Source organism: Phalacrocorax carbo, chromosome 28 (assembly GCF_963921805.1).
Source record: "Phalacrocorax carbo chromosome 28, bPhaCar2.1, whole genome shotgun sequence".
Lineage (NCBI taxonomy): Eukaryota > Metazoa > Chordata > Aves > Suliformes > Phalacrocoracidae > Phalacrocorax > Phalacrocorax carbo.
Window position 1 is genome coordinate 1,991,839 of NC_087540.1, and position 14,816 is coordinate 2,006,654.

The 14,816-nt window shown below is 63.7% G+C and overlaps 4 protein-coding genes across 4 annotated transcripts; 2 read left to right on the plus strand and 2 right to left on the minus strand.

Moving 5' to 3' along the window:
• The first annotated feature begins 1,055 nt into the window (after window positions 1-1,055).
• Window positions 1,056-1,439, plus strand: LOC135317975 (scale keratin-like). Its single transcript, XM_064474715.1, has one exon. It carries the CDS (start codon window positions 1,056-1,058, stop codon window positions 1,437-1,439), a length of 384 nt encoding a protein of 127 aa, XP_064330785.1.
• Window positions 1,440-4,121: 2,682 nt separating this feature from the next.
• Window positions 4,122-5,237, minus strand: LOC135318121 (scale keratin-like). Its single transcript, XM_064474973.1, has 2 exons — window positions 5,172-5,237; window positions 4,122-4,785 (listed from the first exon to the last, which is right to left on the minus strand). The coding sequence occupies exon 2, from the start codon at window positions 4,762-4,764 to the stop codon at window positions 4,399-4,401; it is 366 nt and encodes a 121-aa protein (XP_064331043.1). The 5' UTR covers window positions 4,765-4,785; window positions 5,172-5,237; the 3' UTR covers window positions 4,122-4,398.
• Window positions 5,238-9,914: 4,677 nt separating this feature from the next.
• Window positions 9,915-10,298, minus strand: LOC135318140 (scale keratin-like). The gene has a single exon (XM_064475001.1). The coding sequence runs from the start codon at window positions 10,296-10,298 to the stop codon at window positions 9,915-9,917; it is 384 nt and encodes a 127-aa protein (XP_064331071.1).
• Window positions 10,299-11,630: 1,332 nt separating this feature from the next.
• LOC135318135 (scale keratin-like) lies at window positions 11,631-12,601 on the plus strand. The gene is made up of 2 exons (XM_064474991.1): window positions 11,631-11,696; window positions 12,083-12,601. Exon 2 carries the CDS (start codon window positions 12,104-12,106, stop codon window positions 12,485-12,487), a length of 384 nt encoding a protein of 127 aa, XP_064331061.1. The 5' UTR covers window positions 11,631-11,696; window positions 12,083-12,103; the 3' UTR covers window positions 12,488-12,601.
• Window positions 12,602-14,816: the final 2,215 nt, after the last annotated feature.

Consider the following 14,816-nt stretch of genomic DNA (forward strand, 5'->3'; position numbering starts at 1 on the left):
ACTGCTCCTTGCCAAGGGCTTGGTCTCACGGCGGCCCCGTGCCCTCTTTGCAGAGCCACAGGCAAGACCAGGGTCATGGCACTGGGCAAGAAGGCGGCCTCGCAAAGGACTGCGGCACGCAAGCGACCGCATGACGTATGCCGTGTGGCTATTATCTAGAGAGGCGCGAGGTTACGAAATGCCAAATCAAAGGCACTCCTCTCGGTCACTGCCTGCTCAGCACGATGCATCACTCGCCAGCCCAAGGCAGCCGGCCTCCCTCCGCCCCCAGGCGCTGGCCATCAAGCTCTGCAATCTGGGGGAGAAAGACCACTCATGCGCTTCCGTGGGGTATGTGGTGCAAGGAGCACGGATCCCCACCTGGGCCCACGTGCCTCGGGCTCATGCCAGTCCTGCCAGGCCCTTGCAAGTGTGCCGGGAGCCCCATTGCTGGGGGGCGGTGCTGGGCAGGGGCTGCCCTCGAGCTGCTGGGCAGCTGGGAGCCCCGTCACAATGCCCAGCCACAGCAGCCCACAGCTACGCTGGCCCCATTGGCGCTGGCGCCTCTCCTCCCAGCAGAGCCTGGCTGCGAGCTCAGGGCACAGGTGTCTTCCCAGGGCAGAGCACAAGGCAGGCAGCGAGGAGCTGCAGAAGCAGGGGCCTCTGCTGCCGCGCGCAGCCCCTACGAGGGGGATGCCCGCTCTCCATTAGCCCACGGAGCAGAAAGGGGAGGAGAGCCTCAGAAGGGGCATGTGCTGGACGGGCGAGGGGATGCTGACTCAGGGAGGGCCAGAAGCCCAACAGCCCTGTTGTCATTGGCAGGAGGGAGTGCCGCCTCTGCAGATTGGCCCAGGTGGTGCTGAGCAATGGCAGGGCCGCTATAAAAGCTCTGCCCCTGCCAGGCTCTCCCATCCACTGCTCTGCTTGCCTTCTCCTCTGGGAACAGGGTAAGTCTGCGAGCGGTTCTTCTTCAGACCCCCTGCTCTGCGCCCGACCCCTGCGCCTCGGGTGCTCCCCTCAGCTGCTCTCTTACAACCTCTGCCCTCTCGCAGAGCACCATCAGATCCCGCGCAAAGATGTCTTGCTACGACCTGTGCCCACCAAAAACCAGCGTCGCCGCCCCGCAGCAGGTCGCCGTCCCGCAGCCCATCGCCGAGAGCTGCAACGAGCTGTGCGCCCGCCAGTGCCCCGACTCCACGGCCTTCATCCAGCCGCCCCCCGTCGTCGTCACCTTCCCCGGCCCCATCCTCAGCTCCTTCCCCCAGCAAGCCGTGGTGGGCTCCTCCGGAGCACCCGCCTTTGGGGGCTCCCTGGGGCTGGGGGGCCTCTACGGTGCCAGGGCCACGCAGGGCTCGGGGGGCCTCTGCACCTTTGGCAGACCCTACGCTTCTCCCGCCTGCAGCCCTTGCGTCTTGCCCCGCTACACCAGGAAGCTGTGGGACACCTGTGGGCCCTGCTAGACCCTGACCCAAAGACCCCGGCACCGCCCCCACACCAAACACCAAGGCCACCGCCACCCAGGCACGGCTGAGCTGGTGGGCACGAGGCACTGAGGAGTGCTGAGCAGCCCCAGCCATCGCCTGGGCAGCTGGCAGTGCCGCTCACCCTTGGCCCTTCTTGCCCTCTTCCCCTGCCCTCGAATCCCCTCCCTTCCCCAGTCCTCCCTGCCCTGGGACGGGGCAGGAGGTGGACCCGAAAGGCCCTGTGGGGCTGCAGGGCCACGTCTTACGGGGCATCCGGAGAGAGAATGGATGCTCTGGGGAAGATCCCTCTGCCTCCCCCAGCACGTGGCAGCCAGCCTCTCTGGGTCTTGCCCACCCTCCCTCTGAGAGCCTCTCCCGCCCCTCTGGGCACAATAAAGATTTCCTGCATCCAAGTCGTGTCTCCCTCCCTCTTTGTGCCCCTTTGGGAGGACCCCGGGGGCCGCGTGCCCGTCAGCTCTGGGAGGGCAAATGCTGAGATGCCCAGGAGAGGTGAGGATGGGCAGCGCTGGGAGAGGGAGGCTGCAGACAGGCAGGGGAGAGGGAGCTTTTGGTTGGGGCTTGCAGGAGCTGGGGAAAGGGCAGAGGGCAGAGAGCAGGCCAGGCGCTGGCAGCGCTCCTTTGCCTGGTCTTCTCAGTGCAGGAGAGACACCGGCACCGCCAGGTCCCGCTGATCCACCGAAGCACGGCAGCACCTCTGGGCGCCTGCGCAGAGGAGGCTGGACGAGAGCCAGCGTTAAACCCGCGCTTGGGAAATGGCTGTCACGTGCTGGAGAGCAGCTTATTGAGGGTGGGCCCAGGGGGTGCTGCTGGTGGACACCGAGGTGAGCACGAGCCGGCCACGTGCCCGGGGCCAAAGGCAGCCAGCGGGGCCCTGGGCTGCATGCTGAGGAGCATGGGCGGCAGGGGGAGGGAGGGGAGCGTTGCATTTGCCTCAGCACTGGCGAGGCCACCCCTGCGGTGCTGTGTTGAGCCCAGGGCTGCCCAGCACAGGAGAGATGTGTGTCTCCTGGAGAGAGCCCAGCAAAGAGCTGCTCGCCGATGAGCGTGCTGGTTTGGGCTGGGATAGAGTGAATTGCCTTCACAGTAGCTGGGATGGGGCTATGTTCTGGATTTGTGCTGGAAACAGTGTGGATAATCGCAGGACATTTTCCTTCTTGCTGAGGAGATCCGGAGAGAGATGGGACTGTTCATGGTGGTGCAGAGGAGGCTCAGCGGGGCTCACCAATGTGCAGACAAGGCCAGCACGGCCAGCACATGCAGCGGGGAGCTCCCAAGATGATGAGGGTCCTGGAGTGTCTCCCTCATGAGGAAAGGCTGAGAGACGGGGTTTTGTTCATCCGGGAGAAGAGAAGAGTGAGGGGGGATCTCATCAATGCTTCTTAAAATCTGTGAAGGGTGGGTGCCAAGAGGATGGGACTGGACTCTTTTCCTTGGTGCCCAGTGAGAGGACAAGGGGCAATGAGACTATACTGGAAGATGGGAATTTCCACTTAAACATGAGAAAAAACTCCTTTACTGTTCTGGTGTCAGAGCAGTGGGACAGGCTGCCCGGAGACGCTGTGGAGTCTCCTTCCCTGGAGATATTCAAAACCCACGTGGACGCGGTCCTCTGCCCCTGTTCTAGGTGTACGTGTTCAAGCAGGGTGTTTGGACGAGGTGATCTCCAGATTTCCCTTCCAGCCACTTCCAGCCTGTGATTCTGTGGTTGTGTGGTTCTGTGACATGGCTGAAGGGGAGGCTTGAAGACGATGGAGCCAGGCTCATGTGAGAGGTGTCCAGTGCCAGGAGAAGAGTCAATGGTCACCACGTGAAACACAGGAGCCTCTGCCTCAATGTCCCAAAATAATTTTTTCCCTGTGAGGGAGACCGAGCAGTGGCACAGGTTACCCCGTGAGGTGGTGGAGTCTCTGTCCTTGGAGACATGCAGAAGCTGCCTGGCCACGGTGCTGGGCAGCGGGCTGTGGGTGAGCCTGCTGGAGGGGTCAGCATGAGAAGATGCCCTGCAAAGGCTCCTGCCACAGGAGCGTGGCTGCGATTTCTGTGATTTCAGGTGTGCGTCAGAGAAGGGAGGAGCAGCGCGCGTGTTGGTCTGTGCTGGGGGTGGTAAGCGGAAGGAGAAAGGGAAGCGGAGAAGGAGAGGGAAGGAGTGGAGGGAAAGGGAAGGGTGGGAGGGAGAAGAAGAAGGCGGGAAGGGGAAAGACAAAGAGGAATGAGGAGGGGAAGGGAATGGGATAAGGAAGAGGAAGGGAAGCCTCCCCTTTGCTTTCTGCCACCACGCCTCTAGTAGAGGCCAGGAGGCAGAAAGAGGCTGGGGTCGTGTCAGGCACGGCCCCCGGCTGGCCTCCAGACCCTGGGTAAGCTGCGCTCCTGCACAAGGAGGCTGGAGGTGTGCAAATGCCGCAGGGCTGTGTGTCCTGCAGGCAGGGGAGCAGCCTGCGTTGAGGCAGGGCCCTTGGAGCTCATCTGCGGGACGGTGTGCGTCCAGAGCTGCCAGGGCTGTGTGGGGGGGTCTCCCCAAAAGCAGCTGAGCCTGGCTCTGCGGGGGCTGAGAGAGTGCCCTGGTGCAGCTGGCCGGGGCCCCGTGCAGGGCCAGGGAGCCCCGCAGCCGAGGCTGGGCTTTGAAAGGAAAGGCAGAGAGGCAGGCATAGATTGCAGGCTTCTTTTATTGCAGTGCAGGAAAGCGGCCACTGGAGAAAGCCACGTACGAGGGAGGCACGCAGGTTGTCCCTGCAGGCTTTGAGTAAGGTGCTCCTTCAGGCTTCTCGCAGGCGGTGGTCATTGCAGAGACATGCCTGTGGGACGATGGTGCGCATCTGGGCATGGTCGGGAGTAAGGAGGAGGAGGAGGGTCATGGAGAGAGGGTAAGGAGGGGAGAAAGGGGTGAGGAGTGAGTCTGAGTGTCCCAAGGGCTGTGCCAGGGGCTTTGGGTCAGGGTCTAGCAGGGCCCACAGGTGTCCCACAGCTTCCTGGTGTAGCGGGGCAAGACACAAGGGCTGCAGGCGGGAGAAGCGTAGGGTCTGCCAAAGGTGCAGAGGCCCCCCGAGCCCTGCGTGGCCCCGGCACCGTAGAGGCCCCCCAGCCCCAGGGAGCCCCCAAAGGCCGGTGCTCCGGAGGAGCCCACCACGGCTTGCTGGGGGAAGGAGCTGAGGATGGGGCCGGGGAAGGTGACGACGACGGGGGGCGGCTGGATGAAGGCCGTGGAGTCGGGGCACTGGCGGGCGCACAGCTCGTTGCAGCTCTCGGCAATGGGCTGCGGGACAGCGACGCTGGTTTTTGGTGGGCACAGGTCGTAGCAAGACATCTTTGTTGGAGAGAGCTGAGCCTGAAAGACATGGCCCCAAGGACAGGTGTCATGACCGAGGAGGAGATCCTCTGGCCGAGCAGGGCCTTGTTCCCAGGGCTGCCTTGGAGCTGGAGGGGCCAGAGCCACCGCCTTGCCCGCACTGCCCACCGCTTGCCCTTTGCCCAGACAGCCCCCCTCAGCGCCCTGCTCCCCTCACACAGAGGACGCACAAACCCTCCCCGAGAGCAGGGCCTGGCTCTGCACGTCCCGGCCCGAGGCTCCTTCCTCCTCCCGCCGTGGCTCAGCCTGCCCTGGCCGCCCGAGCCTGCTACCAGCACGCCCGCTGCTGTCACTGCTCTCCCGCCCAGGGAGGCCCCACGCTGGCCACTGCCACAGCAGGCAGACAGCGGCAGGCACCCACCTACCCTTTTCCTGAGCAGAGCGAGGCAGGAGCGGCGGATGCCAGCACTGAGCGAGGGCAGCGCTTTTATTGCTGGCCGCCGAGTGCAGGGAGGAGCTGGCCACGCTGGGGACACGTGGCCCACGGTGGCCAAGCCCCTGCCTCCTCCCTGCGTGGCACGGGGCTGTTTTGCTGATGCCGTTTCCTCGCCGGCCCCAACCCGCTCTATCAGCCCCTGCCATCACCCCGCTTGGACGCTTGCCAGCTGCCACCTAATGGGCCAAATGAGCCCCGCTCTCTTTTCATTATCTCGGTGTGTAAGAGGGCACGCAGCGTGACAAAGGCTGACTGCAAGCGCCCGGCGTGCCACTGCTCCTCGCCAAGGGCTTGGTCTCACGGCGGCCCCGTGCCCTCTTTGCAGAGCCACAGGCAAGACCAGGGTCATGGCACTGGGCAAGAAGGCGGCCTCGCAAAGGACTGCGGCACGCAAGCGACCGCATGACGTATGCCGTGTGGCTATTATCTAGAGAGGCGCGAGGTTACGAAATGCCAAATCAAAGGCACTCCTCTCGGTCACTGCCTGCTCAGCACGATGCATCACTCGCCAGCCCAAGGCAGCCGGCCTCCCTCCGCCCCCAGGCGCTGGCCATCAAGCTCTGCAATCTGGGGGAGAAAGACCACTCATGCGCTTCCGCGGGGTATGTGGTGCAAGGAGCACGGATCCCCACCTGGGCCCACGTGCCTCGGGCTCATGCCAGTCCTGCCAGGCCCTTGCAAGTGTGCCGGGAGCCCCATTGCTGGGGGGCGGTGCTGGGCAGGGGCTGCCCTCGAGCTGCTGGGCAGCTGGGAGCCCCGTCACAATGCCCAGCCACAGCAGCCCACAGCTACGCTGGCCCCATTGGCGCTGGCGCCTCTCCTCCCAGCAGAGCCTGGCTGCGAGCTCAGGGCACAGGTGTCTTCCCAGGGCAGAGCACAAGGCAGGCAGCGAGGAGCTGCAGAAGCAGGGGCCTCTGCTGCCGCGCGCAGCCCCTACGAGGGGGATGCCCGCTCTCCATTAGCCCACGGAGCAGAAAGGGGAGGAGAGCCTCAGAAGGGGCATGTGCTGGACGGGCGAGGGGATGCTGACTCAGGGAGGGCCAGAAGCCCAACAGCCCTGTTGTCATTGGCAGGAGGGAGTGCCGCCTCTGCAGATTGGCCCAGGTGGTGCTGAGCAATGGCAGGGCCGCTATAAAAGCTCTGCCCCTGCCAGGCTCTCCCATCCACTGCTCTGCTTGCCTTCTCCTCTGGGAACAGGGTAAGTCTGCGAGCGGTTCTTCTTCAGACCCCCTGCTCTGCGCCCGACCCCTGCGCCTCGGGTGCTCCCCTCAGCTGCTCTCTTACAACCTCTGCCCTCTCGCAGAGCACCATCAGATCCCGCGCAAAGATGTCTTGCTACGACCTGTGCCCACCAAAAACCAGCGTCGCCGCCCCGCAGCAGGTCGCCGTCCCGCAGCCCATCGCCGAGAGCTGCAACGAGCTGTGCGCCCGCCAGTGCCCCGACTCCACGGCCTTCATCCAGCCGCCCCCCGTCGTCGTCACCTTCCCCGGCCCCATCCTCAGCTCCTTCCCCAGCAAGCCGTGGTGGGCTCCTCCGGAGCACCCGCCTTTGGGGGCTCCCTGGGGCTGGGGGGCCTCTACGGTGCCGGGGCCACGCAGGGCTCGGGGGGCCTCTGCACCTTTGGCAGACCCTACGCTTCTCCCGCCTGCAGCCCTTGCGTCTTGCCCCGCTACACCAGGAAGCTGTGGGACACCTGTGGGCCCTGCTAGACCCTGACCCAAAGACCCTGGCACAGCCCTTGGGACACTCAGACTCACTCCTCACCCCTTTCTCCCCTCCTTACCCTCTCTCCATGACCCTCCTCCTCCTCCTCCTTACTCCCGACCATGCCCAGATGCGCACCATCGTCCCACAGGCATGTCTCTGCAATGACCACCGCCTGCGAGAAGCCTGAAGGAGCACCTTACTCAAAGCCTGCAGGGACAACCTGCGTGCCTCCCTCGTACGTGGCTTTCTCCAGTGGCCGCTTTCCTGCACTGCAATAAAAGAAGCCTGCAATCCATGCCTGCCTCTCTGCCTTTCCTTTCAAAGCCCAGCCTCGGCTGCGGGGCTCCCTGGCCCTGCACGGGGCCCCGGCCAGCTGCACCAGGGCACTCTCTCAGCCCCCGCAGAGCCAGGCTCAGCTGCTTTTGGGGAGACCCCCCCGCACAGCCCTGGCAGCTCTGGACGCACACCGTCCCGCAGATGAGCTCCAAGGGCCCTGCCTCAACGCAGGCTGCTCCCCTGCCTGCAGGACACACAGCCCTGCGGCATTTGCACACCTCCAGCCTCCTTGTGCAGGAGCGCAGCTTACCCAGGGTCTGGAGGCCAGCCGGGGGCCGTGCCCGACACGACCCCAGCCCCTTTCTGCCTCCTGGGCTCTACTAGAGGCGTGGTGGCAGAAAGCAAAGGGGAGGCTTCCCTTCCTCTTCCTTATCCCATTCCCTTCCCCTCCTCATTCCTCTTTGTCTTTCCCCTTCCCGCCTTCTTCTTCTCCCTCCCACCCTTCCCTTTCCCTCCACTCCTTCCCTCTCCTTCTCCGCTTCCCTTTCTCCTTCCGCTTACCACCCCCAGCACAGACCAACACGCGCGCTGCTCCTCCCTTCTCTGACGCACACCTGAAATCACAGAAATCGCAGCCACGCTCCTGTGGCAGGAGCCTTTGCAGGGCATCTTCTCATGCTGACCCCTCCAGCAGGCTCACCCACAGCCCGCTGCCCAGCACCGTGGCCAGGCAGCTTCTGCATGTCTCCAAGGACAGAGACTCCACCACCTCACGGGGTAACCTGTGCCACTGCTCGGTCTCCCTCACAGGGAAAAAATTATTTTGGGACATTGAGGCAGAGGCTCCTGTGTTTCACGTGGTGACCATTGACTCTTCTCCTGGCACTGGACACCTCTCACATGAGCCTGGCTCCATCGTCTTCAAGCCTCCCCTTCAGCCATGTCACAGAACCACACAACCACAGAATCACAGGCTGGAAGTGGCTGGAAGGGAAATCTGGAGATCACCTCGTCCAAACACCCTGCTTGAACACGTACACCTAGAACAGGGGCAGAGGACCGCGTCCACGTGGGTTTTGAATATCTCCAGGGAAGGAGACTCCACAGCGTCTCCGGGCAGCCTGTCCCACTGCTCTGACACCAGAACAGTAAAGGAGTTTTTTCTCATGTTTAAGTGGAAATTCCCATCTTCCAGTATAGTCTCATTGCCCCTTGTCCTCTCACTGGGCACCAAGGAAAAGAGTCCAGTCCCATCCTCTTGGCACCCACCCTTCACAGATTTTAAGAAGCATTGATGAGATCCCCCCTCACTCTTCTCTTCTCCCGGATGAACAAAACCCCGTCTCTCAGCCTTTCCTCATGAGGGAGACACTCCAGGACCCTCATCATCTTGGGAGCTCCCCGCTGCATGTGCTGGCCGTGCTGGCCTTGTCTGCACATTGGTGAGCCCCGCTGAGCCTCCTCTGCACCACCATGAACAGTCCCATCTCTCTCCGGATCTCCTCAGCAAGAAGGAAAATGTCCTGCGATTATCCACACTGTTTCCAGCACAAATCCAGAACATAGCCCCATCCCAGCTACTGTGAAGGCAATTCACTCTATCCCAGCCCAAACCAGCACGCTCATCGGCGAGCAGCTCTTTGCTGGGCTCTCTCCAGGAGACACACATCTCTCCTGTGCTGGGCAGCCCTGGGCTCAACACAGCACCGCAGGGGTGGCCTCGCCAGTGCTGAGGCAAATGCAACGCTCCCCTCCCTCCCCCTGCCGCCCATGCTCCTCAGCATGCAGCCCAGGGCCCCGCTGGCTGCCTTTGGCCCCGGGCACGTGGCCGGCTCGTGCTCACCTCGGTGTCCACCAGCAGCACCCCCTGGGCCCACCCTCAACAAGCTGCTCTCCAGCACGTGACAGCCATTTCCCAAGCGCGGGTTTAACGCTGGCTCTCGTCCAGCCTCCTCTGCGCAGGCGCCCAGAGGTGCTGCCGTGCTTCGGTGGATCAGCGGGACCTGGCGGTGCCGGTGTCTCTCCTGCACTGAGAAGACCAGGCAAAGGAGCGCTGCCAGCGCCTGGCCTGCTCTCTGCCCTCTGCCCTTTCCCCAGCTCCTGCAAGCCCCAACCAAAAGCTCCCTCTCCCCTGCCTGTCTGCAGCCTCCCTCTCCCAGCGCTGCCCATCCTCACCTCTCCTGGGCATCTCAGCATTTGCCCTCCCAGAGCTGACGGGCACGCGGCCCCCGGGGTCCTCCCAAAGGGGCACAAAGAGGGAGGGAGACACGACTTGGATGCAGGAAATCTTTATTGTGCCCAGAGGGGCGGGAGAGGCTCTCAGAGGGAGGGTGGGCAAGACCCAGAGAGGCTGGCTGCCACGTGTTGGGGGAGGCAGAGGGATCTTCCCCAGAGCATCCATTCTCTCTCCGGATGCCCCGTAAGACGTGGCCCTGCAGCCCCACAGGGCCTTTCGGGTCCACCTCCTGCCCCGTCCCAGGGCAGGGAGGACTGGGGAAGGGAGGGGATTCGAGGGCAGGGGAAGAGGGCAAGAAGGGCCAAGGGTGAGCGGCACTGCCAGCTGCCCAGGCGATGGCTGGGGCTGCTCAGCACTCCTCAGTGCCTCGTGCCCACCAGCTCAGCCGTGCATGGGTGGCGGTGGCCTTGGTGTTTGGTGTGGGGGCGGTGCCGGGGTCTTTGGGTCAGGGTCTAGCAGGGCCCACAGGTGTCCCACAGCTTCCTGGTGTAGCGGGGCAAGACGCAAGGGCTGCAGGCGGGAGAAGCGTAGGGTCTGCCAAAGGTGCAGAGGCCCCCCGAGCCCTGCGTGGCCCCGGCACCGTAGAGGCCCCCCAGCCCCAGGGAGCCCCCAAAGGCCGGTGCTCCGGAGGAGCCCACCACGGCTTGCTGGGGGAAGGAGCTGAGGATGGGGCCGGGGAAGGTGACGACGACGGGGGGCGGCTGGATGAAGGCCGTGGAGTCGGGGCACTGGCGGGCGCACAGCTCGTTGCAGCTCTCGGCGATGGGCTGCGGGACGGCGACCTGCTGCGGGGCGGCGACGCTGGTTTTTGGTGGGCACAGGTCGTAGCAAGACATCTTTGCGCGGGATCTGATGGTGCTCTGCGAGAGGGCAGAGGTTGTAAGAGAGCAGCTGAGGGGAGCACCCGAGGCGCAGGGGTCGGGCGCAGAGCAGGGGGTCTGAAGAAGAACCGCTCGCAGACTTACCCTGTTCCCAGAGGAGAAGGCAAGCAGAGCAGTGGATGGGAGAGCCTGGCAGGGGCAGAGCTTTTATAGCGGCCCTGCCATTGCTCAGCACCACCTGGGCCAATCTGCAGAGGCGGCACTCCCTCCTGCCAATGACAACAGGGCTGTTGGGCTTCTGGCCCTCCCTGAGTCAGCATCCCCTCGCCCGTCCAGCACATGCCCCTTCTGAGGCTCTCCTCCCCTTTCTGCTCCGTGGGCTAATGGAGAGCGGGCATCCCCCTCGTAGGGGCTGCGCGCGGCAGCAGAGGCCCCTGCTTCTGCAGCTCCTCGCTGCCTGCCTTGTGCTCTGCCCTGGGAAGACACCTGTGCCCTGAGCTCGCAGCCAGGCTCTGCTGGGAGGAGAGGCGCCAGCGCCAATGGGGCCAGCGTAGCTGTGGGCTGCTGTGGCTGGGCATTGTGACGGGGCTCCCAGCTGCCCAGCAGCTCGAGGGCAGCCCCTGCCCAGCACCGCCCCCCAGCAATGGGGCTCCCAGCACACTTGCAAGGGCCTGGCAGGACTGGCATGAGCCCGAGGCACGTGGGCCCAGGTGGGGATCCGTGCTCCTTGCACCACATACCCCGCGGAAGCGCATGAGTGGTCTTTCTCCCCCAGATTGCAGAGCTTGATGGCCAGCGCCTGGGGGCGGAGGGAGGCCGGCTGCCTTGGGCTGGCAGGTGATGCATCGTGCTGAGCAGGCAGTGACCGAGAGGAGTGCCTTTGATTTGGCATTTCGTAACCTCGCGCCTCTCTAGATAATAGCCACACGGCATACGTCATGCGGTCGCTTGCGTGCCACAGTCCTTTGCGAGGCCACCTTCTTGCCCAGTGCCATGACCCTGGTCTTGCCTGTGGCTCTGCAAAGAGGGCACGGGGCCGCCGTGAGACCAAGCCCTTGGCGAGGAGCAGTGGCACGCCGGGCGCTTGCAGTCAGCCTTTGTCACGCTGCGTGCCCTCTTACACACCGAGATAATGAAAAGAGAGCGAGGCTCATTTGGCCCATTAGGTGGCAGCTGGCAAGCGTCCAAGCGGGGTGATGGCAGGGGCTGATAGAGCGGGTTGGGGCCGGCGAGGAAACGGCGTCAGCAAAACAGCCCCGTGCCACGCAGGGAGGAGGCAGGGGCTTGGCCACCGTGGGCCACGTGTCCCCAGCGTGGCCAGCTCCTCCCTGCACTCGGCGGCCAGCAATAAAAGCGCTGCCCTCGCTCAGTGCTGGCATCCGCCGCTCCTGCCTCGCTCTGCTCAGGAAAAGGGTAGGTGGGTGCCTGCCGCTGTCTGCCTGCTGTGGCAGTGGCCAGCGTGGGGCCTCCCTGGGCGGGAGAGCAGTGACAGCAGCGGGCGTGCTGGTAGCAGGCTCGGGCGGCCAGGGCAGGCTGAGCCACGGCGGGAGGAGGAAGGAGCCTCGGGCCGGGACGTGCAGAGCCAGGCCCTGCTCTCGGGGAGGGTTTGTGCGTCCTCTGTGTGAGGGGAGCAGGGCGCTGAGGGGGGCTGTCTGGGCAAAGGGCAAGCGGTGGGCAGTGCGGGCAAGGCGGTGGCTCTGGCCCCTCCAGCTCCAAGGCAGCCCTGGGAACAAGGCCCTGCTCGGCCAGAGGATCTCCTCCTCGGTCATGACACCTGTCCTTGGGGCCATGTCTTTCAGGCTCAGCTCTCTCCAACAAAGATGTCTTGCTACGACCTGTGCCCACCAAAAACCAGTGTCGCCGCCCCGCAGCAGGTCGCCGTCCCGCAGCCCATCGCCGAGAGCTGCAACGAGCTGTGCGCCCGCCAGTGCCCTGACTCCACGGCCTTCATCCAGCCGCCCCCCGTCGTCGTCACCTTTCCCGGCCCCATCCTCAGCTCCTTCCCCCAGCAAGCCGTGGTGGGCTCCTCCGGAGCACCCGCCTTTGGGGGCTCCCTGGGGCTGGGGGGCCTCTACGGTGCCGGGGCCACGCAGGGCTCGGGGGGCCTCTGCACCTTTGGCAGACCCTACGCTTCTCCCGCCTGCAGCCCTTGTGTCTTGCCCCGCTACACCAGGAAGCTGTGGGACACCTGTGGGCCCTGCTAGACCCTGACCCAAAGCCCCTGGCACAGCCCTTGGGACACTCAGACTCACTCCTCACCCCTTTCTCCCCTCCTTACCCTCTCTCCATGACCCTCCTCCTCCTCCTTACTCCCGACCATGCCCAGATGCGTACCATCGTCCCACAGGCATGTCTCTGCAATGACCACCGCCTGCGAGAAGCCTGAAGGAGCACCTTACTCAAAGCCTGCAGGGACAACCTGCGTGCCTCCCTCGTACGTGGCTTTCTCCAGTGGCCGCTTTCCTGCACTGCAATAAAAGAAGCCTGCAATCCATGCCTGCCTCTCTGCCTTTCCTTTCAAAGCCCAGCCTCGGCTGCGGGGCTCCCTGGCCCTGCACGGGGCCCCGGCCAGCTGCACCAGGGCACTCTCTCAGCCCCCGCAGAGCCAGGCTCAGCTGCTTTTGGGGAGACCCCCCCGCACAGCCCTGGCAGCTCTGGACGCACACCGTCCCGCAGATGAGCTCCAAGCGCCCTGCCTCAACGCAGGCTGCTCCCCTGCCTGCAGGACACACAGCCCTGCGGCATTTGCACACCTCCAGCCTCCTTGTGCAGGAGCGCAGCTTACCCAGGGTCTGGAGGCCAGCCGGGGGCCGTGCCCGACATGACCCCAGCCCCTTTCTGCCTCCTTGGCTCTACTAGAGGCGTGGTGGCAGAAAGCAAAGGGGAGGCTTCCCTTCCTCTTCCTTATCCCATTCCCTTCCCCTCCTCATTCCTCTTTGTCTTTCCCCTTCCCGCCTTCTTCTTCTCCCTCCCACCCTTCCCTTTCCCTCCACTCCTTCCCTCTCCTTCTCCGCTTCCCTTTCTCCTTCCGCTTACCACCCCCAGCACAGACCAACACGCGCGCTGCTCCTCCCTTCTCTGACGCACACCTGAAATCACAGAAATCGCAGCCACGCTCCTGTGGCAGGAGCCTTTGCAGGGCATCTTCTCATGCTGACCCCTCCAGCAGGCTCACCCACAGCCCGCTGCCCAGCACCGTGGCCAGGCAGCTTCTGCATGTCTCCAAGGACAGAGACTCCACCACCTCACGGGGTAACCTGTGCCACTGCTCGGTCTCCCTCACAGGGAAAAAATTATTTTGGGACATTGAGGCAGAGGCTCCTGTGTTTCACGTGGTGACCATTGACTCTTCTCCTGGCACTGGACACCTCTCACATGAGCCTGGCTCCATCGTCTTCAAGCCTCCCCTTCAGCCATGTCACAGAACCACACAACCACAGAATCACAGGCTGGAAGTGGCTGGAAGGGAAATCTGGAGATCACCTCGTCCAAACACCCTGCTTGAACACGTACACCTAGAACAGGGGCAGAGGACCGCGTCCACGTGGGTTTTGAATATCTCCAGGGAAGGAGACTCCACAGCGTCTCCGGGCAGCCTGTCCCACTGCTCTGACACCAGAACAGTAAAGGAGTTTTTTCTCATGTTTAAGTGGAAATTCCCATCTTCCAGTATAGTCTCATTGCCCCTTGTCCTCTCACTGGGCACCAAGGAAAAGAGTCCAGTCCCATCCTCTTGGCACCCACCCTTCACAGATTTTAAGAAGCATTGATGAGATCCCCCCTCACTCTTCTCTTCTCCCGGATGAACAAAACCCCGTCTCTCAGCCTTTCCTCATGAGGGAGACACTCCAGGACCCTCATCATCTTGGGAGCTCCCCGCTGCATGTGCTGGCCGTGCTGGCCTTGTCTGCACATTGGTGAGCCCCGCTGAGCCTCCTCTGCACCACCATGAACAGTCCCATCTCTCTCCGGATCTCCTCAGCAAGAAGGAAAATGTCCTGCGATTATCCACACTGTTTCCAGCACAAATCCAGAACATAGCCCCATCCCAGCTACTGTGAAGGCAATTCACTCTATCCCAGCCCAAACCAGCACGCTCATCGGCGAGCAGCTCTTTGCTGGGCTCTCTCCAGGAGACACACATCTCTCCTGTGCTGGGCAGCCCTGGGCTCAACGCAGCACCGCAGGGGTGGCCTCGCCAGTGCTGAGGCAAATGCAACGCTCCCCTCCCTCCCCCTGCCGCCCATGCTCCTCAGCATGCAGCCCAGGGCCCCGCTGGCTGCCTTTGGCCCCGGGCACGTGGCCGGCTCGTGCTCACCTCGGTGTCCACCAGCAGCACCCCCTGGGCCCACCCTCAACAAGCTGCTCTCCAGCACGTGACAGCCATTTCCCAAGCGCGGGTTTAACGCTGGCTCTCGTCCAGCCTCCTCTGCGCAGGCGCCCAGAGGTGCTGCCGTGCTTCGGTGGATCAGCGGGACCTGGCGGTGCCGGTGTCTCTCCTGCACTGAGAAGACCAGGCAAAGGAGCGCTGCC